This window comes from Asterias rubens, chromosome 21 (assembly GCF_902459465.1).
Source record: "Asterias rubens chromosome 21, eAstRub1.3, whole genome shotgun sequence".
Lineage (NCBI taxonomy): Eukaryota > Metazoa > Echinodermata > Asteroidea > Forcipulatida > Asteriidae > Asterias > Asterias rubens.
This window is the reverse complement of record NC_047082.1, coordinates 8,653,766-8,681,032: the sequence shown is the minus strand read 5'-3', so window position 1 is coordinate 8,681,032 and position 27,267 is coordinate 8,653,766. Positions and strand designations below refer to the sequence as shown.

The 27,267-nt window shown below is 38.6% G+C and overlaps 3 protein-coding genes across 3 annotated transcripts; 1 reads left to right on the top strand and 2 right to left on the bottom strand.

Annotated features, from left to right (window-relative positions):
* Positions 1–20: 20 nt before the first annotated feature.
* On the bottom strand, positions 21–5,502 carry LOC117304806 (macrophage mannose receptor 1-like). The gene is made up of 6 exons (XM_033789419.1): positions 5,439–5,502; positions 4,638–4,845; positions 3,839–4,104; positions 2,907–3,075; positions 2,395–2,618; positions 21–43 (listed from the first exon to the last, which is right to left on the bottom strand). Exons 1-6 carry the CDS (start codon positions 5,500–5,502, stop codon positions 21–23), a joined length of 954 nt encoding a protein of 317 aa, XP_033645310.1.
* A 3,236-nt stretch (positions 5,503–8,738) lies between these two features.
* LOC117304853 (prolactin regulatory element-binding protein-like) lies at positions 8,739–19,698 on the bottom strand. The gene is made up of 10 exons (XM_033789474.1): positions 19,539–19,698; positions 18,659–18,768; positions 18,270–18,421; positions 17,606–17,883; positions 17,124–17,207; positions 15,452–15,579; positions 14,863–15,033; positions 14,160–14,232; positions 13,651–13,810; positions 8,739–10,992 (listed from the first exon to the last, which is right to left on the bottom strand). The coding sequence occupies exons 1-10, from the start codon at positions 19,656–19,658 to the stop codon at positions 10,901–10,903; spliced, it is 1,368 nt and encodes a 455-aa protein (XP_033645365.1). The 5' UTR covers positions 19,659–19,698; the 3' UTR covers positions 8,739–10,900.
* A 357-nt stretch (positions 19,699–20,055) lies between these two features.
* Positions 20,056–27,267, top strand: LOC117304512 (protein phosphatase 1 regulatory subunit 42-like). The gene is made up of 8 exons (XM_033789019.1): positions 20,056–20,149; positions 20,678–21,013; positions 23,313–23,479; positions 23,876–24,014; positions 24,454–24,688; positions 25,235–25,393; positions 25,949–26,198; positions 26,454–27,267. Exons 2-8 carry the CDS (start codon positions 20,882–20,884, stop codon positions 26,584–26,586), a joined length of 1,215 nt encoding a protein of 404 aa, XP_033644910.1. The 5' UTR covers positions 20,056–20,149; positions 20,678–20,881; the 3' UTR covers positions 26,587–27,267.

The following is a 27,267-nucleotide window of genomic DNA, read 5'->3' as shown; positions in this document are numbered from 1 at the left end:
TCCAGTGGATTTATTCACGTTCAATTGGAAAATTTACGTGCAACTAAAAATCAGAAAAAAAATAATCACAACCTAAAATTAACTGAGTTTTACTACAAAATCCATACGTTTTCATTTTATTTACGTTGACACAATTAAAACTTGATATGTAATCTTAAATTTTTGAGAAAAACGTCAAAAAACAACATCGACTTCAGGCGGAATTTAGAGTATCAACTTGATGGTCAAAGTAACAAATTCTCCAGCCGACGCCATGATTTTTTTAAGTTTCGTTATTGTTTTTGTTCAACTCCAAAACATTATTCCAGAAAATCGTTGATTTTTAGTTTACATGAACTATTAAATGACCAAAATACTCACAAATTAGTATTTTGAAGTTGCATGACCTCAATGGATGTTTTCAAATATCGTTTAATTCATAGTTTTGAAAGTAGTTTTTGACACTAATAATTTCCAGGCTCAACGAACGACGACCGGAAGGAGTCACAACCGGCGACTTGGTGCACCCGGGAAATAAAGTTTCCCTCCCCGGTTGAAAACTCCCCGAACCATCCCAGATCACTCATACAATCCCCAAATTAGCCAGATGGAATCCAAGATTAATTTCCAAAATACTTACCGATTTAAGAAATAAAATAAAAACATTAATTTCTTGTTTGATTCACATTCATATTGGTTTGAACAAAGGGAAATGTGGAGGACCCCAACACCTAACTTTGATTTTCTGTTTCTTTAATTTGGCCTCGGCCAACTGAACAAAGTCACGTCCCGAGTTTATCATTGGCTTTTGGTTATTTATAGACTAAAGTGGAAGCAAGCAACATTCATAATGGCTATAATATTTATAAATATTAGAACATCCATTCTATTTGCAGGAATTATGAGGCTTTTGTGGGTAAATCAGCCGATATGCCTCTGGATGATGTAGTACTGAAAGAGCCATAGTTTTATAATATAGTGAGCTCAATAATCTGTCGCCGGAAATTTGTTGTATATAATATTCTCGGCCCGGTGCCAGGTCTAGGCACAATCAGTTTAAAAAAGGCCAGACCTTAGGCCTATTTGTCTCAACTTATTATTTATCTCAGATAACTCATTCATTGCAATTTTCTCCGATCTATGTGATATAATTACCGGATAATTGATAAAGAGATGGACAGAAAGCGGGCATGGGAGGTCAGCCTGACCTGTTGACGAGAAGGTCAGAGAGAACAATTTTTTGTTCTGTAATGTGTGCACATCAAAATGTGTCGTATAGTGCTTTTCAATGTGGAATTTGTTCTTCTGAGCCAATTAAAAAAGGGAATCCTTGAAAACAAAAATCAGGAACAATAATCTCAGGTTGGCAATTCTATACTTTACATAATAAAAATAATTCACCGGGGACAATATTGGGTGTAAGAGTGGGGCCGCGGGGAGATGTCTTAGACAAAGTATTGAATAAAACCGTTTACAAAATCTAGTCGCCGCATGAAATTGTTTATTTTGGTGAGGAATTGGGTCTAAATTTGACAGTTCCTTATCATACATTTGTATAGCTCAAGTCAAGCTTCTCTCGGCAAAGTTTAGGTCACGGCCGCCACTGATGACCGTGCGCACCGGCTTGCGTTGCAGAGCGGTTGGCCGGGCCCAATCGAGGAACCTTGTTCCTCTTTCGCAGTGACGCACACCACACATGTTTTATTTCTTGGGGCAAGTAGGGCAAATATTTTATTTCTGACCTCCCTCCATGTGCAGAGACGTGTTTTTCCGCAGTGATTTTTTATTCTAACAACACCATAACTGAAGTATTTTTGTTAATTCGATTAGGATCTACTAATCACACTAATTATAGATCACACAAGTACGACTGGTGGTTTCCTTTATTAATATTATCCACCAGTGAGATCAGATCAGACACTAATATTAGACGACCAGTGAGCACCCAGCAAAATGATTTTAATGGAATTTAAAAAAATACTGCAAATTTTCAAATTACAGCATGATCCATGATCAACACAAGCGCTGGTTTGTGTATGTTTTCACAAGAAAACGCACACAAATTCAAGTTCGAAAATTACAACTTTTGGCCTACCTTTATTCTTGAGTACCGTCCAGGGACGCCAACATCACAGTCGCCTTGCATGCTGTCGACATCGATCAGTTTGTTCGACCAAGCTATATTGTGGGGACGAGGCTGTATGTATCTGATGCACCACTAGTCTGTGCTCCTCCGTGTAAAGAACCTGTTTTGGGTGAATAAGACGCCGGGGTGCCGCGCAATCGCGCATACTTCAAACGCCCAAAGCGCTCCAATTTGTTTTGATCAGCGCATCTGACGTTCAAGAACAACAAACTATACGAAATAAACAAACAAACAGAACGAACTCATATAATATTTGCAACCAAACATACCTTGGAAATCCTTACACACAATGCCGTGATTTTCGGTACATGATTTTGCTTTGAAGAGACTGATGTCAGTTTCCATGACGACGCAGTTATCGTGGCCATCGTTAGTTTTGGGCTCGTCGCTAGCCCAGTTTAAATAAGGAGTAGCTCCCCCGGACAAATAGACGCTTCTGTAGTTTCCTGTACCATGTCCTTTATCCCAAATACCAAGCCAGATACTTGAGATGCTGTTAAGAAAGAACAAAATCACAATAGTCCATTCTTATAAAAAATAGTTAGTGTTTGCAACAGCTAATAATTATTTTCTCTATTTTAAAGGCAGTGGACACAAATTCGTTGAAAATTACTTCTCTCTCGAAAACTATGGCACTTCAGGCAGAGGGAACCGTTTCTCACAATGTTTTATACCACCAACCTCTCCCCATTACTCGTCACCAAGAAAGGTTTTATGCTAAACATTATTTTGAGTAATTACCAATAGTGTCCACTACCTTAAATTGTTATTCTTTATTTACCCAGACAACTGTCCATTCAGCTGCAGAAAGTTGACATCGTCAGGCGAGTACGGGACCATCATTTCACCACCCTGACATTCTGAAATGACCTCATTAAAGTTCATCTTATCCCCGTGTGGATGGAAAAGATAACATGAATTGTTGTAGGGTATCCATGTTGGTAGGCAATCTGTAAGAAATTGACAATGTTTCTAGAAATAAATAATTATATCCACAGAAAGTTCTCATTGATATTGGTGTACCTTATACACGAAGACAGTTTGGGGTTGAACAAAGACAATTGACTGGCGCGGGATTGAACCAACGCCAAACTGCGCTATAAATGTGACGGTCTCACTGTTTGTCAACATTTTGTGCGGGTGTGCCTTTAAAAAGATTTCAAGTCACGAGTGATTCACTACTTAGTATTTTAGCAATAGCCTACCGGCCAAGTTGAGAATAATAGTTAAGTTGTACAATGACCCGCAGTAGATTTAACCCATGCATATGCTCCAAATTCTATACATCCTCCACACTGAAATAAAGGATTTTTGTGAGGCGTACAAACGTTTCATGCCGAAACTTTTGACAGATTCAAATATTTCTGAATCCCTCTGTCTGAAACCACATTCCTTTGGAGTGAAATCATTGTTTCTCGAAATGCTAAAGCTTCCAGGCCCGTATTAAACCACCAGTGGTGTCAGTTTGCACTTTTTTGAGAATGAAAGTCAATCAGTGTCACTCCTTTTGAGTGAAATTTGAACAAACTTAACTCTTATCGAGTTGAAAGTACCCGTCTTTCACTATCACCCGTCTTTCACTCTCACCCGAGTTGTCCGCCATCATGCCCTTTGCAAGAGTGGTACGGCGGACAAAATTAGTGTTTTTTCACCCCTTTACACTATAAAAAAAGAACCATGAAATGAAGTCAATGTATTCATGGTTTCTAATACCTCGTGGATTATCTCCGCCAGGTATCAGAGCCTCACCGATCGGGGGGATCGGGTCAGGAAGACTGCAGAGCACGCCTCTCCCGGCGTGGCAACTCTCGTGATCCCACTCCCCGTTAACGGAGTTTCGGATAGCGCAGTTCTTGTTAATGTCTTCGGGTGGTGTGCCGTCCTTCCAGGCGGTGTAGGTCAAGCGTTGTCCGGTCCGGAGAGAGAGGAACTTCCCTTCGGTGAAGACATCGGAAATACCGAGCCAGTGGTTGCCAGATCTAAAAACAGACAATAAGCAATTCAAAAAGTCGTCAGCTTTCAATAAGCCGAGACTTTTAAAGGCACCGAACCAGTTTTATTCCCACTTGGTGTATGCCAACATATTATGCACGAAATAAAAAATCTGTGAGTTTGGACTCAGTAAAAGTCATCGAAGTTGCAAGAGAATAATGAGCGATTTTTGTGGTATGCTTTCAGATGCCTATGAAAGACTTTAGGCCTGAAAAGGCCTTTAGTAGTTAAGTGAGAAATTACATTTTTCTCAAAAACTACGTTACATCAGAGGGAGACATTTATCACATTATCAATAGCTCTCCATTGCTCGTTACCAAGTAAGTTTTTTTGTAATTTTTGGAGTATTTTTTTATACATTTGTTGGTGTACAACCATCAAATTCGTTCAGACTAATAAAACATACAAAAAACTGATTGAAACAAATTTCTTTCAGCAAATTTCTTTCAGGGCCATGAAAGTTTAATGAAAAAGTTTTGTTTTCATTAGTTTTTAAAAGATAACATAGTTAACTACATACATATCATCAGCAATATTAATTAGTCGTTGAACAATGACGTCATCGCTAGCATTGGTGAGTTCTGCCACGTCCGCTAGGATGTGAATCGCCCTGCATTTCACTCTCGCCTCGGTCACAGTGTCGGCGTCGTCTGCCTTGTCCAGGACCATAAACCGAAGTCCTGTTTCGTTGTTGGTCAGGTTGTATATTGGACCAATGGCAAAACATCCTGCAAATAAAAGGTGGACAGAAAGTCTCCAAAAATGTTTAAATTACGCTAAACAAATACAACAGGGGACCCACTCTCCCACCCCCACCCCCAACCCAACCCCAAGAAGTTAGGAATTAAGAAAAACAATAACAATCTGTATCTCACTAAACGACTTCATGCCCCAAATAAATCCACGAATTTCTAACATAGACCGGGTTTTTGACAAAAGGCAAATGATCCTGCAAATGAAAAGTAGAAAAGCCTCGAAAATACATCATAAAGTTCTAAACAGTCTTATAATAATTTGTTATGCTGTTTTGAAAGATATACTTATCATGTAATTGCGTGTATGATTGCGTTATTTGGTTATTTCTAAAAGGCAAACAATCCTGCAAATGAAACGTAGAAAAGCCTCGAAAATACACCATAAAGTTCGAAACAGACTTATATTATGCTGTTTTGAAAGACTGTACTTATCATGATTGCTTGCATGTTTGCGTTATTTGTGTAATTCTAATGCCACTTTAAATATTATTATTTCACAAAAAATATGAAACAGTGATTAATTAGTCCGAGTCTGAAAGAATATTGTTTAATTTAAGAGTTTATACCTGGTGCAGTCAATAAGATGAAATGCAGAACTGTCAAATACGTGATTGTTCCGAACTTCTTCATGCTTTATAGTGAAAGAACAAAAGGTAGAAATAAAAACCCAAACAATTAATAAATACAAAATAAAGAACGCATATTGTTGTGAGTTTGTCCAATTTCCGTCTCTTTGACAACTTACTGCGGACAATCTCATTTAACTATTTCTATTTAAACTCAGTTTTCCTCGGCTACTTTCAATGAGACTTATTCAATTTTAAGACACTGGACACCTTTGGTAAAAGTTGCCAAAGACCAGTATTCTCACTCGGTTCATCCCAACATAATACATATACAAATCTGTGAAATTTTTAGGGATACATCACATCAGACAAACTCAAAACACTGAAACGAAATTAAAAACCCACATACCTCTCGAAACCGTCACTCTCTAGTCTAAGTTGTGTCGTTTTTGTTGATCTTAAACACACTGTGAACTATAGTCGGATGGTTAAAGACAATGTTCTGTCGTTTTTAAAATGTTCACTTTATTTTATATCTTGGGGCAGGTCTTGATCCACCCACTTAGGGTCGGAGGGGGGGTCGATCACACTCAAGGGTGAGGAGGGACCCTGCAGCTCGATCAATAAGCCACGCTGAACAACGCTCAATGTCACTCCTTCACCGCTGTGGGGAGGGGGTGTATTTTTTCCGCCACTAATATTTTTTTCTGCAGTAAGATTTTTGTTCTCACTACGAAATTGCCACTGCTTTTCAATGGGGAAATTATTTTGTTCTTCTAAATCGATCCAAAAAAAGGAAGTCCTTCAACAAAAAATCCGGAAATTTTTGAGGATGGCAGATCTATACTACAGAAACAAACCTGTCTGTGGACACCAAGGGGTGAGGGACTATAGCTCGATCAATAAACCACGATAAACAACCCTCAATGCCTTGCCTCAATGTCACCCTTCACCTGGAAGGTTTCAAAGCCTCCCCGTATAAAACGCCCACCGAGTAGGGTAATATTAATTGGTTTTCGGTAGAGTGCCAGGAGAGTGCACAAACAGTTTATTGTTCCGCTCGTTGGTTCACAATACACAAAACATACTGGCTTTCTGGAAATGTCATCAAATTATGTGGATACGTCTTATGAAGACTATTCAAATTTTCTTGTGATAATTAAGAATAATAAAAATATCAATATGAACTACCTTGCCTTTAATTAAATGGACGTCCTTTCAATGGTTGTTATAGCCACTTACAGTATCTCATCAATTATGAATTTAATAGCAGTTTCCTGCAACAATGCTAAATCAATCAAATTAATTGCAAAAGCTAATTGCTGGAGTCGAGGGTCAATTATGCATCACTCATCCGGATCCTTGTATGTTTATTGAGCGTTCGCAGACAGAGTCAAATGGAGAATAAAACAATTGATGCGGGGCAAGGCTGGTTTCGGCATAACATCAATCAACAACAATATCAACAATAAACTGGGCACATGACTGGCTATCCAGGTTGCCATAGAGATATTTAATTACATTTTGAAAAGGTATTTGGTTGACTTGAGAAAGTTTAAACCTTTCATCGGTAATTGTAGATGACTATCTTTCACAGTTAGTGTATCTCAATATATGCATAAAATAACAAACATGTGAACAATTGAGCTCAATCGGTCGTCGAAGTTGCGAAAATAAAAGAAAAAACACACGAAGTTGTGAGATTTCAGATGCTTGATTGAGGGACATCAAATTCTGTGGTCTCGAAATCAAATTACTTCTTTCTAGAAAACTACCACACTTCAGATGGAGCCGTTTCTCACAATGTTTTATACTGTACTACTATACCTCTCCCCATTACTCGTCACCAAGTAAGGTTTTATGCTAATAATTGTTTTGAGTAATATTACCAAGTGTCCACTGCCTTTAGGCTTCTATTTAACCTTAAAGGAACACGTTGCCTTGGATCGGACGAGTTGGTCTGTAACTGAGCGTTTGTAACCGTTTTTTTTAATAAAATGCATATGGTTGGAAAGATGTTTTAAAAGTAGAATACAATTATCCACACAAGTTTGCCTCGAAATTGCGTGGTATCCCTTTTACTGCGCGAACTAACACAGTCGGCCATTTATGGAGTCAAAAATTTGACTCTCATAAATGGCCGACCGTGTTAGTCGACGAGGTAAAAGGAAAACCGTGCAATTTCGAGGCATGTTTGTGTGGATCATTGTATTCTACTTTTACAACATCTTTCTACTCATATGCATTTTATAAAAAACAGTTACAAACGCGTTTCAAAGACCAACTCGACCGATCCAAGGCAACGTGTTCCTTTAACGTATGGTCTACTGCACCAAGGGGGGGGGGGGGGGGGGTGGTCTTACGAAATAACGATTCACTGTGGACAATGGCAGTTACTTCATAGAACATTTTGCACCATAGCAAAATCTTTATTACAATCATGTTTTTAATCAATCAAATCAAAATAATCAGAGATATAAACACAGTTGGAGTTACTATCTTGTTCCGAAATCATTGAACTCACTCATGATCAATAAAGCATAATCACATTCAAATAATTAACAGTTAATTAGTACTGTTTTAAACTAGTAATGTCTGCTACAACATTAGCGTATACATAATAATATTTTGAGTAATTTTACGATGAAATAATATGTACAACAGTTGTCCTTTATTTTTGTATTTACAGTTCATGGATAGGGTGGGGTGGTAATAATATGGGCACTACACCTCATACAACAGAAAACACTAAGAAACATTTGACGTTTCTGAAATACTTTTCTCTGAAAAGAAAACTGCCCTGGAATGCTATCAAAAGGGCGCCAACATTTAAAAAGTTGAAATGCTTACAGAATCGCACAGCAGGAATGTTTCTAGTTAGTCGTCTTCACTCGTTACTTCTTGTAAATGAAACCTGTCAGTATTAAATAAAGGGTAAACGTTTCATTCTATTCATTTTGGTTTCTACCCATATACACCGATGTGTGTTAGCACTACTCACTACCCGAGTTCTGTGGAAAAAAGCACCGACATATTAAATCGTTTCATTCTATAATGATGATGCTTTGCATCACACCCGCGCCTGAAACTAAAAACTGTGCGCGCAATGTTTTCGCTTGTCCGGTTTGTAACTTAAAGTTACAAAGATGGCTCATGTTTTGTATGTTGTATGTTTTGTTTTAACAACAAATAACATAAAGACACTGGACACTAAGACCAGTCTCACCACTAATTGGTGTATCTCAAAAAAGTGTATGCATAAGATAACCTGTGAAAATTTGAGCTCAATTGGTCATCGAAGTTGTGAGATAATAATCAAAGAAAAAACACCCGTCACACGAAGTTGTGTGCTTTCAGATGCTTGATTTCGAGACTCTTATGTTGCAAGTCTCCCTTTTCAATTCAAAATGTCTGTCCTCATTTGAGTCAACCCCATAAATACTTCATAATGTGTAAAGTAAGTCCACAAATATGTTCTGCACATAAATTCTCACAAACAACCTAGCTCAATGCATCATTAATGAATTCCTCCTCTACCATGGCCTTTTAATTACCAATGATGTAGCTGTACTAATGAAAAACTTGCAAGTCTCTTTACATGGCTTAAGACGTTTGTTCTCATTTAAATCAATAAACCCATACATGTTTCATAGTACTGCTAATTTGGCGTGAGAATTTGACAGATGTGCATGTCTACAGGGATTCAAAAAGGTTTTGAAAAATGCATAAAAGGGCAACTACCACAAGCATTTGAAACATTACATCAGTGTGGAGAAATGAGAAGCTGCAACTATCGATGTCAGGTTCCCTGAATACACCCATCGATTTTAAATGTTGATTCTCATCATATGAACAAAGGTGCCAGTCTATTTTTTCCTCTGAGCCTCACTTTAGTTTGATTGATTTTAAATGGGAAAGAAAACATGTCCGCTTCTTAGAAAGAGTGCATATTATTTCTCCTTCACCGTGAATATTTTGTGTAATTATTAATAGCGGCCTTGCCTCGCCAATCAATAAGTATAGACTCACTGGAGTAGACTTTAGGTTGGCAACCACGTAATTGCTTGGTGAAGAAAATTGTAAAGGGCACACGAAATTGCCACAACAATGGTATGTGTTTTTAGCATGGTGTTTGGTCATTTGGGAAAAAAGTAGGAACATTTTATCGAGTAGGCCTACTGTACATGGACTGACATACATGTACACATGATATTGACTTTAAATATAAATTCCAGAAAAGTTTTTCCCAAGTAAAAATGAAAATAAGAAATCGAACTCACAGGGTGTGTACAACATTTATAAGATGAAAATATAAATGTTCACAGATTTGGACCTTACTTAAATGGTATAAATATTAGGCCTAATGGTGGGAAACCTCCTTGAAATAGTTTTGCTTAAAATGCCATAGTTTTTAGGAAAGGAGTAAATCAATAATATTGTTCTTTGTGACAGGTCATAATTTTATGTGCAACCAAAAGCCTGCTATAATCATGACCACACATCCCCCTTTAAACAGCACTGTTATACTTGGCCCAACTATGCAATAGTGCTTATTAACTTATAAAGTTGTTCTATTTATAACAAATACAATAAATAAACATGAAATAGTTAACAGCACACTCTTATCATGACCAATCCAATCCCCACATAACACACTTCTGTTCTGAAAATCCAGACAACAACAAGAATTGGTTGTCGCCACGGGATTGATTGAGAGACACTTTCTGTTTTAAACAGAAGAGAAAAAAAAATCATAAAAACACGACTTTCATCAATACACTACTAATTCTGGATTCCTGGAAATATTTATGTTCTTTTTGAGGGCAATGGCCTGCTGTGTGACCCCTTGAGTGCGTAACAGAAACGGCAGTTAAGAAGGTCACATTCTGAAGTTACACCTTGACAAACAGATTCAAATTTAAACATGTACTTCAACGCCTTTAGCCTAAACACTTATAGATTTTGTTCATCAAGTGTTTATGTATGACGATGGTACAAGAGCCCAACACTCACTGCTTTGCGAGGCCGGCACGAAAAAACCCTAGGGTTACTCAGGTGGTATTCAAACAGCACATTATTTAATGAGGTACCAATTCTACTTCAATATTTCATCACACCAGACCAACAAGGACGCCCACCATTGCGCCCACCATTGCGCTGGTATTCAAACAGCACATTAATTAACGAGGTACCAATTCTACTTCAACATTTCATCACACCAGACCAACAAGGACGCCCACCATTGCGCTGGAAAGATCAAGTCCAGGAAGATGTCCAAATTCCACTTCCTGAGGCGGAGCAACTAGCGCCAAACAGACTTGAATGGGGACCGTTACCAAAGGAGGCTAAGGGACACCTTGTCCCAAGGAGCTAAGTCTCAGGTACCAAGTAGTCTTATTCTTGAAATTGAAAGTCACCTGAATCATCAACAATAATCTGCTGGAACCTTAAGAGGTCAGAGTTCAAAGGTTAAAACCCAGAGCACCTAGTCCGGTGATGATGAGCACGATGAGAAGGAATGCACCTACGAACACCAGCCAAGCTGGAAACTCCACTGCGGAGAAAAATTAACGAAAGATAGAAACATTTGTTAAAGCCATTGGACACTTTCGGTAAACAGTATTGTCCAAAGGCACACACTTCGTGTATCACAACTGATATAAAAAACAACAAACCTGTGAAAATTTAGGCTCAATCGGTCATCGGAGTCGGTAGAAAATAACGAGGAAAACCCATCCTTGTTTCCGCACGTTTCGCCATGTCATGACATGTGTTTAAAATAAATCCGTAATTCTCGTCAACAAGAATTGATAATTGTTTTAATGTTTTCTCGAAAAGTAAAGCATTTCATGGAATAATTTTTCAAGAGAAGTCTTTCACTATTACCTTCTGTAAACCCTGTAAGTTATTTGTAAATCTGCGAACCTTTTTTTTTTTCCTGTGCCGAAAGTGTATAATGGCTTTAACGTCAATGAAAATAAAAAAAAAAATAAAAAAAAGTTTCTCAGATTGTGTATTCCACCAGCGGATTATTCTTCCTGCAGGGACAGAACCACTCTGGAGTTTCAGCGATATCTAAAAAAAAAACCTCCCACCTTTTAAAATGAAATTTTCACATGTTAGTTCTATTGTATTTAATTTTATCTACATTAATATATATTAATTTTTGTTTTACCCACCGATGTGTGTTAGCACTATAAACTCAATACTTTCCCGAGCTCTGTGAAAAAAATCACAAGCATATTACTCCGGTGGGATTCGAACCCACGACCCTTGCAATTCTAGAGCAGTATCGTACCAACTAGAGTAATATTATACTGGTGATGTTTTTCACAGAGCTCCGGAGAGTACTGAGTATACAGTGCTATAAATATATTCTTTATCCCTGTTGCAAATTTCCATCTATTACAGTTAAAAAGTATTAAGGCGCCTTGTCAAAACCTCCAAGCTGTTCCATTCCGCGTGCATTCTGCGGGAGTCTGCGGATTTTTGTAACAAAAGAACCCGTAGCAACCGGGCATGTCCACGGCCACGACGGCTCATTTACATGTCAATAAACATGAATATTCCGGGGGCTCCGCGGAGCGACCGGTCGGCCATTGTAAGGTCCAGCTTATGAGCTGACCGGCGGAACCGCGAAAGAACGTAGGTGGTTAACAATGGTTTTACCTTAATTTGCAGATTAAAAAGCAAAGCGAGGGTGGATGTGTAACTAAAATCCATTTCCTCCAATGTGTGATTTTTAAGACTTGGTTGGGCCTACATTACCAAAACATGAATTTTAAAAATGGTTGTCTTTATTCCCGGATTCGACAAAAGTTCCAGGCTACGTGCAAACCCCTCTAGTCACTGCACCGCCCGAGTTTCTGAAAACCAATTTTTCAAGATTCTTGCAGTAAACAACTGGAATCGTAGTTCAATTTTTAAAAGATAGCTTAATATTTATGCACATTTTTTTACCCTTTTGGTAATGTTTGTATAAAAGTACAAGCTCCCATTGGGAACAATAATCGGCTCTCGAATATTTTTTTGTAAGGATAAAATGGACACAATAGCTTTTCAAGGCTTTTATCTGGCTCAATGCTCATACTAATTAAATGCGAAGGCGTTAGTTTTCGACAATATCAATATTAATGATGAATAAATACAGTTTCCGTTGTGTTTACTAATTTGTATGAGCTAAATTATTTCATCGAAGCTAATGACGATTGGAAAAATTGGTTTTCAGAAACTCCGGCGGTGCAGTGACTAGAGGGTTGTCAGAGTATCCAGGGGACAATTTTAACTGTTCGTTCTTACTTTCCAAGCGGAAAACATTAGTTTCTTATTTATAAAATCCCAAGTCACCGTCACCAATAAACAAATCTACACACCTGTGCGAGTGTGTCTACATGTCAAAACAACCAGATAGTCTGGTTTGTCCAATGTCTGGGGGGGGGAGCCACAGTTTTAGAGACCGGTGTTTCTATTGGCTGTTGAATGTACATATAGCGCGTAACGAATGTTTTCATTGGTCGATTTTGCCCTACTGCCAGAGCAGCATATTGTATTCAACATCATGGAAGAAAACGTTAAGTAGTCGCGGCGGCGGTGATTTCTTATTAATTTAGCATCGTTTTTCTTGCGGGAAAATCGATTAAATGTGAATGGTTTCAAGTTAAAAATCGATATTTTTGTATCAAGCATAAATGTTGCAAATTATGCTTCGCAAATTGGATCGCAACATTTGCGATGCACTTTTTACAATTGCATAGCAAATCATCAAAATTGCATCACAAATTGCGATGTGATACAGGCGAAATCGTTCCCTGATTATCACAAGCGCTGGATGGTGTAATTGTCTTGTCGGTGCGGCCTGTCCGCTTCCAGGAGGATGTTATTCATGAGTAGAAAATGTATTGTTCTGGAAGAGCACGGCCGGTCCGCGTCCAAGCCGCTGATATTTATGACCTGAAAATACAACTTGTTTATTCATAAAACTTATTGTTATACTAACAATAGCGCCCGGCAAGGATAGCTCATTAACTTCGCCGCGCTTCAACGCACATCGCCGTTCTTCCGCAGACTGTCCGAGGTCCTTAGCAACGGCGGTATTTGCTGTCCAGTCCGCAGACTGTCAGCGGAGGAATGCCCAGGAGGTTTTGACAAGGCGCCTAAAAAACAATTGAACGGTTCTAAAATCTAAAGGTATATGTTCTCTTAAAAAACTTACTTGAGGGCTCGATAGCAACAATTGATACTTTTTTATCGGCTGAAACACTCAAGACAGCCGTTTCCAAATCACCAAGTAGCTCTCTGGTCGTCTTGGTCATTGGAATAAAACACAGACCCGTCACGAATATCCCATGAACATCCCTCACTAGGCGGAGTTTCTGCAAAATAGAAATGTCAAGAAATAATAACAATAATAATACATTTTATTCCAAGCTATAAGATAGGAGATAATAAACAAGAGCATCGGGAGGTTTTTTCCAATACCGTTAGAAAATAGTCAAAATCAAAATGTCAAAATCATAGTCAAAAAGCAAATAAAAATCACAAACACAATGGACAATTCAAATGCTCAAATACACACAAGGCTTACACAATCTGCTTGTACCAGCCTTGTGTGCGTTTATTTTTAAAGTACTGTTTTTAAATGAGTTAGTATCAACTTACTTTTAAACTTAAAGAGATGTTTATTTTAAAGTACTGTTTTTAAATGAGTTCGTACCAACTTACTTTTAAACTGAAAGAGATGTAGATTCCAATAGAACCTCCCATTGTTCCCACGCCTACATAGTTACCACTATGACTGCAGAGGGTTAGAACACAAGTATTAGTATTAAAGGCACTTGACACTACTGGTAAGTTACTCAAAATAATTGTTAGCATAAAAACTTACTTGGTACTGAGTAATGGAGAGTTTCGCGTTATCCAAGGGGGGAGCTGATGATTTGTTACGCAATACAGAACGCGCTTCCGAACAATGCGCATACTTTTGGGTGTCAACCATAGAGTTATATATAAGAACTAGAGGGCGCACTGGTGATACTTCTTGCACAAACGCGACAGGAGCGCAAGGAGACACGCGCGCATCATTCTGCATGCGCGTTGAATATGAAACACATGTTGGAGTTTGTGTTTATTGAACGCTACGCGATGCTGTTTTGTCAGCAAAATGGCCGCACAAACACACGCTAAGCAATGCCTGTTTGTTCAACTTGAACTGCGCGCATGCCGGGTCGCGTACATAGACCATTGCGCCCTGTAGTTCTTATATATAACTCTATGGTGTAAACTCTCTTTTGTGCATGTTTGTATATGAGTTTGACACCCAAAATGACACCCAGGATAGGGACATGTGAGTACACAGCGCGTATCGCAAGGGGTCTATAACCAACGATCTAGGTCAGTGATTCAGTCCAGTCTATTGATGTCTTACCTAATGTTTATTGCTGACAGTGCATCTGTTCCTGTACAGACTGTCTTCTCCGTGGTGAACTTGAGGGAATTCCATCGTGTAAGATAGGAGCTTTTCTTCTTGCCTTGGACTCGAGGGACGTGAATTGTGTACATACTGGACTTACTGGGGTCATTCTCTATGAAGCCAAACCTAGAAAAAACAAGTACCATAAAAGGTCTAAAATGAGGGGTCAAAATTTTAGGAGGTATGTTGAAATGACATTTCCACCTTTTGGTAACCCCTAGAGTTATATATTTCATGGATGGGAGGAGGAAACCTGTTAGACCTGTAATAACATACACTGACATTCTTAAAATGGACACGGGTCTGAAATCAACAGATTTCAAGTCGGCAATGGGGGACAGTAAGGCTTGGGGAACCATCGGATTCAAGGACATTACTCGACAAGCAAGTAAGAAAGCAAGATAAAAGTTTAATTATTAACAACGAGGGAAACTTATTGGGAGCATGACATGATTTGAACAGAGAACATAAAATTTGCGTAGCTGTATTAGATAAAATTTGCTTAGCTGTATTAGATAAAATTTGCCTAGCCAACTGTACTCACCTACAACATCTGACCCTGTACCCACTGGCTTGCTCGGCAGGTAACCCATCCCATATCAGATCGCAAACTTTGCTTCCGTCTATTGTTTTCCACACTGAAGCGGTTGAATCTCTAGACACAGATACCAGCTATAGGGCCAAGTAAACAAAAAGATCTGTTGACGGTCTGGGTTCTATAAAAAGGGCCTTTCTTCTGGGAATTTTATCTTCTTTCCTTAAAAGCTGGCCGCCAGTAGTATCACAATTTAAAGTGGCCAACAACTGTTCTATTTTTGCTACAAAAGTAGGGCCACTGATTTTCCGCGATCGCGGAAAACGGACGGAATTCGCGGAATCCGCCCTTTGAAACGGAAAACGGGATTTCAGAAAATTTGATTTTTTTTTTTTCTTGACGCCAAAACTATTGAAATTGCATTCTTTATTAAGATTCTTTTTGTTAAACTAAAAAGGCATCAGAAATCAGACCATTAAAAAGTACGAGATCGTAACCGTGGATCATTCTGTTCTACTTCACACCATCCTCAATGTTTACACACATGATGTACACACGTTGTTAACATGGTTAAGCGAAGGGCATTATTCGCGGCACGTTTCAAACATTTTTTGTTCACCCAAATTGCATTTTCTCCCTCTCTTTTACCAACAATAATACACAAACTAGCTTACCTATGATCTATAAGAACACATACAATGTTTTTTCATCTCGGAAAGGTCTAAAATAAAACCGTAAACTGTCAACATTCTGTCGCCAAAGCGAAAACAAAATGGCTGACATTTTGTTTGTGGATGGAGAATGGTCACGTCCATAGACTTGTTCCCAAGTCTTTGATCATGCTGAAACAGCGCCCTCTTGTGGATACACTCCTGTCATTAGCCTACAATGTGGCTGATGCAGAGAATCAACTGCAGTTTTAGACTTGGAATCAAGTCTATCATATCATGTGCATTGATACTGCAGTCACAGTGCAACCTTTTTAGAACAGCAGTATACAAAATAATCCACAATTATAAAAAAAGTATTTTTTTGAACTTTTGTCAGTTCAAATGAACATTTTACGAAGTCAACAGTGCAACTTATCTCAAATTGATTTTTATAAGTGTGTCCCTGGGTATTAAACAACCTTTTATCTAATTAAAAAAACATGAAACGGAATTTGTTGTGCCTGAAACGGAATTCATGTTTTTGCCAAACGGAATTTGCACTTTTCTGAAACGGAAAATCAGTGGCCCTACAAAAGAGAGGATCAGAAAAAATATCAATGCGGTCTCTCATAAAAATGCATTTACTGACACATTTGTCACTCGGTTCCTCTTGTCCTCTTTAGACTTTATGTTTGTCGACTACTCCTGTCAACCTGACAAAATTACAAACATAATACCCAGACGTTGACAACCACCGATAGAACCTGTACAAATTTAATTTGTGTAAAGCTCAAGTCAACAGTGTTGGAGGGTCACCTAACGAGACAGCGCCATCATTTATATACCGGGCTAAAATCTAACCCTGTTATAGGGTTAAGCCACTACTTTTGGCGTTAGTATGGAACTGGGTTAAGTTTTCTCTGTGTTAGATATTGTAGTGTGAAAGGAATTATAACTTTCAAAAACGAATAGCGTTTGAGGTTTACAGGTGAAGTATGGGAATTCCTAGAAAAACGATTGTTTGTCCTTACCCTGTTTCCTAGGGGATTAATGATGATGTCATCAACCTCTTTGGAGTGAGCCTTGATCTCGTACTGCTGCTCACAAGAAGGATACTTAAGAGGAGCAAGAAGAAGACATTAATTGAAAATCATCTTGTAAAAAAATTCCTTATCCTCCTGGGCAGAATTTAATAAAGCCTGTTAGCAAAAACAAATTGCTAAGCACAGAAAAGTGTTGCTTAACAGAAACAGGTTACCAGCCAACTTACATTAGGTTTACATTTGTTGTGACTGGTGCCCCACTCATTTGTTTTTCGCTTAGCAAAGAAATTTGTCCAGCAGTATTTTCTACTTGACAGCTTTGTGAAAATTGGGCCTAGATTGTGGGTTCTCCCCGTTTGGCGTTTTCCTCCCGCATCTAATACTGAGCGTTTCTTCCCGTATCATACTCATCCTGTTATTGGCGCTAATTGTGCTGGTGGTGTGTAGTAAATAAAATACATGTTACTTACAGACCACATTCGTATGTGCCCATCGGCTCCAGCCGCTGTGAAAAAAAGTCCATTTGGAGAGAAGCAGACTGTCTTCTGGTACTTCTCACCCTCTGTGAAGTCCGTCTGGACCGACTCTAACCTCTCAACCTCAAACGTTGTCACAAGGGTGGGCTCTTTGGAATTATTGTCCGATGGTTTAGAGTCTTCCTCTGTCTCTTGGGGCTTAGTACTTGGCTTGGAGTTGTTTGCGTTGGTGGGTTGTTTGGAATCCTTTCCCTTCTTTCGTTTTCTTGTTCCTGGTAAAAAAATGTGGACAGGTAAAGAAAGCAATCTCAATACTTATTGGGCAGTATACACATTTGAAACTATTGCTTTGCGTTCAGCCATAATGCTTAATTTACATGTGAACAGTTTATTTCCATGAAAATATTGACCTGTAATTTTCACCCTGAAACTTTTAGAGGTAAATTATATTACATACATCTTCATTCACAGGAAGTAGGGAATCACGTCATGGTCAAAAACTTGATCTACGAAAGGTATCAAAACCCTTTAACAAGGAGAAAAATACAGCATTTTAATGTTGACCAGGCAGGCTTGAAAAGATCTAAGCATGAAAAGATCTAAAATACAGATAAAAGTCTGAAAATTCTCATCCCTGAATCAAAATGTTGTCTCTCACCTGCATCGTTTCCTTTATCGTTTTTATGGCTTGTTTGAGAAACCCCTACGTCTTCCCCATCTTCTTCCAACACTTTTGTAGCTTTGACAAATTTATAGAATTGACAGTTTTCTTCTTTTCCCGTTGCTAGAAGGTACTCCTTGCCATCAAACCTGTAGAGTAAATTAAAGGCACTGGACACTATTGGTAATTACTCAAAATAATTGTTAGCATAAAAACTTACTTGGTAACAAAAAAATGAGAGGTGTTGATATTATATACCATTGTGAGAAATGGCTCCCTCTGAAGTAACGTAGTTTTTGAGAAAGAGGCAATTTCTCACTCAAATAATATTAAAAGACTTCATACCTGACAAATTAACTTGTCAATTTAAGCCTTACTTTACTTACCGTAAAGCAGCATTCATGATGGCACTTCTGTCTTCCCCATTGTCTGTATCATATCTCAACTTGCTCTCGGTTAACAAACGGTGACCCTTTCGCTGCACCTCCAATATTTCCTTTAATAATGAAAGAGATATTTATTACACCATGGTTCTAAAAAAAGTGTAATTTTTTAAATTTTATTTATTTATTAATTTATTAATTTTTCTTTTTGGGGGGAGAGGGGGGAAGCAGACCCACTGAACCATTGGGGGTGCACCCTGATGACTGAATAATGTAAATGGGTTAGATGTATGAAGTTCCGACATACTACTGATGACTGAATAATGTAAATGGGTTAGATGTATGAAGTTCCGACTGCCGATGTCAAAAATCCTTTGATGGCATTCCTGACATTGACAATGACATTACAGTTTCTATGACTTTTATGAGAGGTCAGCATGGAGACGGTAGTGAGAGGTCAGCATGGAGACGGTAGTGAAACAACCCTCATCAATAGTCATTTCGTATCATGAAATAATATCTAATTATAATTTAATTTACCTCAATGAGATATCCCATTTTGTAAAAATGAGTGAAAAAGTGGTGGCGCCATACGAAAAGTTATCCAAAATTAATGCACACAGTGCCCCCGGTGGAAATCGAACCGGGTCCCAGAGGTGGAAGGCGAGGGACTTGGGACGGATCCAGCCAGGGACAACTGACCGCCTTGGCATTGGAGTACGCCCCGCCCACCTCGATCGTCATTCGATCCTCATACAAGTGTCGGAAAAAGAGGCGTTTGGGTTAAACACATGATAAACTGTCAAAAAGAGCTCCCTTTTGATGCTCAAATTGAAACTTTAAAAAAGTGATTTCTTTCAAATCTTAACAACAACTAACTCACTATTGCATTGGGAACACCCGTTCGTGCTTGACCACCTCCTCCGGCAACCAGAAAGTGTGTTTCGTCGACGCATTTTATGACATAGGGAGGAAAATCCAGGTCAGCTAAGTGGGTCGCCATCTTGCTTTCGCCACGATTACATCACTGCACTGGTACGCAGAGAAAATTTTATTTCAACTGCAATGACGCAGTTTACTGAGTGTTTACCAGCTAAAAAGTCCGTTCTCCTCTTTCAGCGTTTAATAAATTTGTGGTTTGTTTTTTATTATCTTAACAAATGTATAAATACAGTTTTAGAGGTAAATAATATATCAAAGAGTTACTTAACATTATTAAAAATGCATTTATACAATAGATATGGTTTAATATTAAAGTTTCTGAAGATAACCCATTTCCGTAGCAACGTTTACATATGTCACGTGACTGACTGCGCAGCAGCTCGCCTGGTATCCGGTCAACAGACACGTACGTAAGGTAATGGATTTAAATCAACCGGGAGCAGTGTAATGAACCATGATAAAAAAGTAAGGAATTTTAGTTGGAGCTAGCTTGATGAGTTCTTTTGATAATGTGTGTTTACTGAATTTACTGAAGGAAATTAGTTCAAAAAGGTAAGCTAAAATCGACATTTTTTCAAATCAATCATGTAATAGAATGAAACTTTTTGCTAATATTCTGTATTTACTGGTCAACGAACAATTAATTGTATTTGTTGCTCATCCATCATGATGGACATGATCATGATGGAGGTAGTTTTACTTTTAAAATTAAAGTTAAACATCAACTTATGATTGTTTTGTTTTACCTGAGAATGATTTTGCCATAAAATAATCTTGCACTTCATGAAAGCAGTGTTACTTTCCTTGATTCTTTGAATTGAATGATACAGTCAATTTCCTCAGCGCAGACAGCTTTATGAATTATGTTATTAATAAATTAAATTGTAAAAAAAAAAAAAAAAAAAAAAAAAACAATCATTGGCTCATTGGCATTCATTTCAAGCATTTGTTTTAATTAATACATGATTAATTTATAAAAAGCAAAAAAGTCAAGGGGATCAGGCTTTGAATTGATACTGAATGGATCTGTTAATTTTTTAAAGTGTTATGTTTAATTTCAATATTTTGATTGAGTTTTAGGAAGACGAGATCTACTGCAACAGCTGGGATGAGAAACACTTCTTGAGATCCAGTTGTCATCTCCGAACAACGTCATGCTCATTGGCAAATAAAAATTGGTGGACCTGCATTTTAAAACAAAACATTCCTAGATGAACCAGATGCCACTTATCACATGGAAGCCGGTTTCAACAAGATCGGACCGGATTAAACCAGTTTGACATCATGGTAAAGCTGACCATAGATTTGATTGCAAGGGCGTCGAGTAGCACGAGGAAGAAACGAGAAGAGGGTGTGCCGCAATATCTCAAGAGGTTAACGCACTTATCATTCGCAGAAAGGAACATCCATGAAATTGTAAGTTGTCTTGACCTCAGCGGTTTCTTGTGGTGGACACTGGACAAGTCGTTAATGGTTTGTCGCAGTGATAGTCGAGTCATAATGGTGGCGTAAAGATTCAGGTCTCCGCGATCGAATACTACTTTTGCGAGATCACTGCTCTCACCCGAGGCTGCTGGCTGCTGGCTGAGAACGCGAGAGCAGTTGTCTCGCAGGGGCCGGCAGTCTCGTAAGAATATTGCCAGTGTTGCGGGAATCGCCGAGAGAGTCGGAACGCTATCACTGCGACAGATGTTTAAAAACTTGTCTACCTCAGGGTTTGCCCTTAACCTCTTTAGTGACTGGCCTGCAGGACCAGTTAAAACTTGTCTTTTTACTAGTACATTAGATCTTTCAATTGTCCATAATTTAAATGAAACAGGGATGCTTTTAAACAAAACACTGAACTAGCCAGCTACACCACTCTGGTCTTTGATTGAAGCTTCTATTCAAGTTTTGTGCTTTATGTGGAAAATTCTTTTGAGCCCTGGGACAATAATAAGCAGGGTATGCCTGAAGGGCAACAACGGGTTGCCCGGATTATTTTTTGGTTTCCCCGGGCAACCAGGCAACTTTTTATTTCACACCGTGTTTTTTTTACCACAATTATTGTGCAGGTTACCTTTATAGCATCTAATAACAATGGATTCATTTAATGTTTACATTTCCCTTCATGCCACTTTCAGTCGGGTTTTGTCCACAGTATTTAGTTTGTGTACATAAGTGTAAGAAACCTAAATCTGAGTAAACCTCTGCTAACAATGGAGACTGTTAAAGTAAACGTTAGAAAGTTTTCTTTCCAGTCGCAAGCTGTTTTTGAATCTGATAGTGTTTAGGATTTGTGATTGAATTTCTACTCAAAGAGGCTCCCAATTTATCAAGCTAGGAAACCTCTGCCAATGGAACACACGCTTGTTTTTAATCACCCCCCCCCCCCCCCCACCTCCCTCCTAGTTACACAACTGCCAATGGAAACTTTGTATGCTTTGGGAAAACTTATAAATCAAAGCATGGAGGTACTCCTTCCTCCATGATCTAAGTAACAGTTTTTGAAATAAACACTACTTTTGAAAGAGCTGTTTAGCAAGGATATTGACTAATTGCCGACATATGAGCTTTAAAATTCTTAAGTTTTATGTTACATTGCTAACTTTGTTTGTCAGGAGTGAAATAGTGTCTGGACCACACCAAATGGGCCATAAAATGGAAATTTGCTTTGCCGAACATGCTAAAACAGTAAAAACAAATTTTAAAAGTTCAGCCTCTTTATATGCTCTTTTAAGTAAACAATATTTACCCTATGATATATAATTGTATAATTTACAAAAGCGCATATCCCAAAATAATCCTCATAAAAGACCACAAGAAAGAACAAGAGAAAAAGTTACTGGCTGCCAGTAAAAATACGATTGGAATGGGATGGTAGAAAAGAGTTTAAACAAGTACATAGTATCTGTTACGGGTGCAATCTGTTACAAGCATTTATACGGGCAGATATTTACATTAGGTTTTATACAGGCTGGTTTTATAGTCTACCTGTGTTTGTGTTTCTAGTTTATGTAAATAAAGGCTCTATTGACCTGGGTGAGCTGTTTGTTATAAATGACTGAGGAAAGAATCTGGTTCCTAGGTAACATCAGGAGTGAATGGGCAAAGTAGCAAATCAAATGCGTTGTATTGGATTTGTCAATAAGTTAATAGATCTTTTATAATTCAAATGTATGGACTACATGATAGTATTAAGATAACATGTATGATTTTAAAGATAATATTACTATTAATCAGGTTAATAGAAGTGGCTTCTACTTTTCCCACTTTTTCCTCGATCCTTCCCTTAGCCATTCCCTTTCGGTACTGAAACAAGAATAAAAGTTCACAGATTTACAATAACTTACAGGGTTTACAGAAGGTAATGGTGAAAGACTTCTCTTGAAATATGATTCCATGAAATGCTTATACTTTTTGAGAAAACACTAAAACAATATACAAATTCTTGAGTCTTACTAAAAACTATGCTATTTCAGAGAAAGCCGTTTCTCACAATGCTGTATACTATCAACAGCTCACCGTTGCTCAATACCAAGTAAACGTTTTATGCTAACAATTATTTTGAGTAATTACCAATAGTAACCAGTGCCTTATAAAGGGTTACTTAAAAGTTAAAAACATACCCATGGACTAACTTAGTTCAATCACAATGCAACTCTGACCAAAATTTAAATTGTACATAAAATTTAAAAAGTAAAAAAAAAAAAAATGTTTCTCCCTTTTTTTACAGGATGACCTTTCACAATGTCGGAATCTCTCGGTGCTGTATCTCTATGACAACAATATTAACAAAGTCCCCAACTTGGGCTTTGCCGCCAACCTCACCCATCTGTACCTGCAGAATAATCTCATCTCACAGATCGAACTGTTATCACCGCTGCAAAAACTCTCAAAATTGTAAGCAAATCAAACTCCTCATTTTGTTTTCTATTATTTTTTATTTTTTTAAGCAAGTCGTCAGACATAGAAGGCCTGAAGGCCACGGTGTGGGCTACAAATCAAATTTTTTTTCCAGGGGCCCATCCATCAGTAGCCTGGCTGGTAGAGCAGAGAGCACTACCTCCCAAACTTTTATGAAGCCATCATATTAAGTGTCTTGCAAAAGGACGTCACGATCGGGATTCGAACCCACACTTTGCTGATCAGAAAAACTAGAGCTTGAATCCGGTGCTCTGAACCGCTAGACCATGACACACCATTAATAGGTGTTCAATTTTAATAAACCCAAATTACTATTCTTTATCCCTGGTGTAAATTTAACATACTGTTTTTTTTGTATTCTTATATTGACAGGTATCTTGGAGGTAATTGCATAACAGTTCTTGAAGGTTTTGAGAAATTGCAGCAACTGACGGAACTTCATGTAGAACAACAGAGGATACCCAAGGGAGAAAAGCTTCTATTCGACCCACGGTCTCTTGCCGCACTCTCGGTAAGCAGGCCTTGCTCTTAAGCTTTTTGTTAAATAGTCAACTAGGCTCTGGGATTAGCTTGCCCACAGGAAGTTTCAGTATCTTGCTGATGTATTAATGGTAGCAATCAAAACCAGCTCTAAAGTGTAGGCAAATAAAGTTACACTAAAAAAAAAAAAAAAAAATAACACATTTAAAAATTGTATTATTCACATCTGCATGGAATAAAATTACGAGCATTCTAAACAAGTAGGTTGAACAGTTTTTAGTAGCCCACAGGGCAAGTTGAGAGTTTGTGTTAAGCCCATAGCAGTCTTCAGCTGCCATACCCTTTCCAGTCCACTTCTTTATGTCATTCGTCGATGATGATGCTGGATGACCTCTCCTTCTCTTTCCTGGATTATTTCTTTGTCGAACTGAATACTTTCAATAATTAATTCTGCTTCGTAAATTTTCCAGTCATGTCTTCAGGTGTTCAACGTTTCCGGAAACCGTCTCGATGACATCACCGACTTGCGTCTCCTTCAGAACCTGACGCAGTTTGTCTGCACAGACAACAAGCTGCGAGACCTTAAGACACTCGGCAATGTGCTTGCCTGGTGGCCACACCTTTGGAGGCTGGACCTCACGGGGAATCCACTGTGTCAAAAGGCAAAGTACAGGGACAGGGTGATTGTTATGAATGAGTCGCTGGGTAAGTCTGGCTGTCAGGCTATCATTCCTTAACTTGCTGAAACTTTTTATACAGTTATAGTTTATAACATTGTTTTTCCAACACCTAAGTACCAATGAACTTGTTTTTATTTTTATGGTTTATTAAAAACATTTCAAAAGTCACAGCAAAAAGCTGAATTGTATTTGAATAACAAACATTAACATTTAAATATTTATATAAAAAAGGCACAAAGGCCACAAAAGACCTACGATAAAAACATGGAACACGAAGACAATTTTTGTTATTAACGTTCATTAGGACATTCTGCAAATAACAACCACACTGGTATCTAATAAATGCAAAGAAAGATAACAATATAAGTTCCCAACTAAATCACAAGAAGGTTTGAAGTTCTTCTTGAAACTTGGCTAAGATGGAGAAAGATTCACCTCCTTAGGGAATGAGCTCCATATTGTTTCCGCATACCTTGCAGGAAAAAATACTAAGCACTTTGATACGCCCCTAGTGGTGTGATAAAGCGCTATATTAGAACCTAAAAGTTATAGTTATTATTATTCTTTGAAGCTGTCTTGGATGGGAAGGAGATCAACCAGACTGAGAAGGCTTTCTTAATGAGTTGGAAAGAAGCAAAGGAGATGAAGAGGAAACAGAGAGAAGAGTTAGAGCAGAGGAGACCAGATCTTGATGGCGTCGGTCAACCACCACTACCTATCAGTGGCTCAGGTAACTGCTGCTACCCAAACCCTGTACATTATACATTTGTTGCTTGCTGTGGCGGGATCCATAGGTGTTTTGTACACCCGACCGGCCAATTGGCACCCGAGCCGACCTGTAGGCAGACCATACTGCGCCGGGTAGGCCTCCCTGTCTCATCACATGAGCGCACCACTTTGCCTTCTTTTTACCTTTCCAAAAATGTTGCACTGTTCTCAATTTGAGTTGTCTTCTTCACATTGGCCCAATCACAAACAATGGCACTTTGCAGGTTGGTATAGTAATGTCTTGCCTCGCTTTTCACCTCTGTGACCCCGGTTCAAATCCCATCAAGGGCACTACGTGGATTGGGTTTCTTTCCCTACCTGACTGCATGGGTTTTCCCTGAAATAATTATCTGGAGATTGCCTCTCACATCTAAAACTGAAACTTCTTCATTGTCTTCTCTCCATTTGGTTCTTCTCTAGTAAAGTGATTAAGTTAGAATTTTGGAGCGTCATTTGTTTAACAATCATAATCAATAAATGAAATAAAATTAAATTTCTCCAAATAAACTTCCTTCAGGGCGTGAGCTACCTCCGGTCATGCCACCCAAAGGTTCCAAATCCAAGCATAGTGGACTAAAGAACATCTACATCATGCCAAGTATGGTCGGCGGGAAGAAACGTTTCGAGGCCGTCTTGGCCAAGTCTCAGAGTCTACCGAGCTCGGCGTCCAAACTGAAGGATTCTCAAAGTTATACGGTCCCCATGAGGCAAATAGTGGCCCCTGGACTACTAAGGAAGAGTCAGAGTGACTTGGAACGATCAGCGAGGTGAGAACTAATTTTTAGCGGCATGAGATGCAGACATGATAATATTCGTCCTACTAAAAGTCTGATTTGCCATTTTTTTTTTTCTTAGAAAAATCTGAAAAATTGTGATTAAACAGCCTGAAATGTCTTTTAAAGCCTACACCATTATGTACATGTTGGTTAGCCCTTGTACTTGATAAAATATTCCTACAAGAAGTTGCCGTGCCCCTTCAAGAACGAAACAATTTCTTCATCTCTTGTTTTCTTCCTCCGTAGAGTAATGATGATGCACGACTCACGACATCCTGTTCATCATCGAGAGACGACGTCTCTTGGTCTATCCAACGGTGATGCTTCTCACCTGATTATGAACGGTAACCACACAGTGCCAACGACTGTACTCTTGTAGATCTTTGATGAACCCCCTTAAAAGATCGCAACCTATGGTTCAGACTTGTGTCATCAATACTGTGTGCTATTTGATTTGAGCTGTAAGTGTGGACTTTCGCAAAAAAAACGAGGTGCTTTGGCGCAATATGCTGCCAATCAAACCAAGAACACCGGGCGGACCCCTTCTCTTTTTCGATAAGTGCACTGGGTCATTTTTTGTGCGTTACACAGCACACAGGACCAACGTTTTTACGTCCCATCTGAAGGAAGAAGCATCATGGTCAATTGTCTTGCTTATAGAACACAAGTGTCACGACTGGGACTCGAACCCACACTCTGCTGATCAGAAACACCAGAGTTAAAATCCGTTGCTCTTAACGGCTTGGCAATGACATGCCACATTATGTATGTACACTGTTTGTCTGTCAGATATTCAACAATTTAAAGATGAAATTGAAATGAGTGTCCTCCGTCCAGTAGCTTATTTAATGTCGTTCATGGGTTCAACTGAAACAAGTTTTTGTTGTGAGCTCAGGACAACATAGTGGGCTAATTGCCCGTTTTCTATAGTGGTTTTGTTGATATTCACAGCATGTGTAATTAAAGCCCTACTGCTAGTGCTAGTGTGCAAGCTTGATACTTCACAGAGGCAATTGCCCCCATGTCATTGACTTGGTGCCCCTTGAAATGTTCTCATTTC

Coding starts and splice junctions, on each gene's coding strand:
- LOC117304806 (XM_033789419.1), bottom strand. CDS start 5,502: ATGAAGAAGTTCGGAACAATCACGTATTTGACAGTTCTGCATTTCATC. Junction 4,105..4,637: donor ATTAATATTGCTGATGATAT/GTATGTAGTTAA, acceptor GTCTGTTTTTAG/ATCTGGCAACCACTGGCTCG. Junction 3,076..3,838: donor TGGCGGAGATAATCCACGAG/GTATTAGAAACC, acceptor AATTTCTTACAG/ATTGCCTACCAACATGGATA.
- LOC117304853 (XM_033789474.1), bottom strand. CDS start 19,658: ATGGCGACCCACTTAGCTGACCTGGATTTTCCTCCCTATGTCATAAAA. Junction 18,422..18,658: donor ATCATGAATGCTGCTTTACG/GTAAGTAAAGTA, acceptor TTTACTCTACAG/GTTTGATGGCAAGGAGTACC. Junction 17,884..18,269: donor CGATAAAGGAAACGATGCAG/GTGAGAGACAAC, acceptor TTTTTTTACCAG/GAACAAGAAAACGAAAGAAG.
- LOC117304512 (XM_033789019.1), top strand. CDS start 20,882: ATGGTAAAGCTGACCATAGATTTGATTGCAAGGGCGTCGAGTAGCACG. Junction 21,014..23,312: donor AAAGGAACATCCATGAAATT/GTAAGTTGTCTT, acceptor CTTTTTTTACAG/GATGACCTTTCACAATGTCG. Junction 23,480..23,875: donor CTGCAAAAACTCTCAAAATT/GTAAGCAAATCA, acceptor TTATATTGACAG/GTATCTTGGAGGTAATTGCA.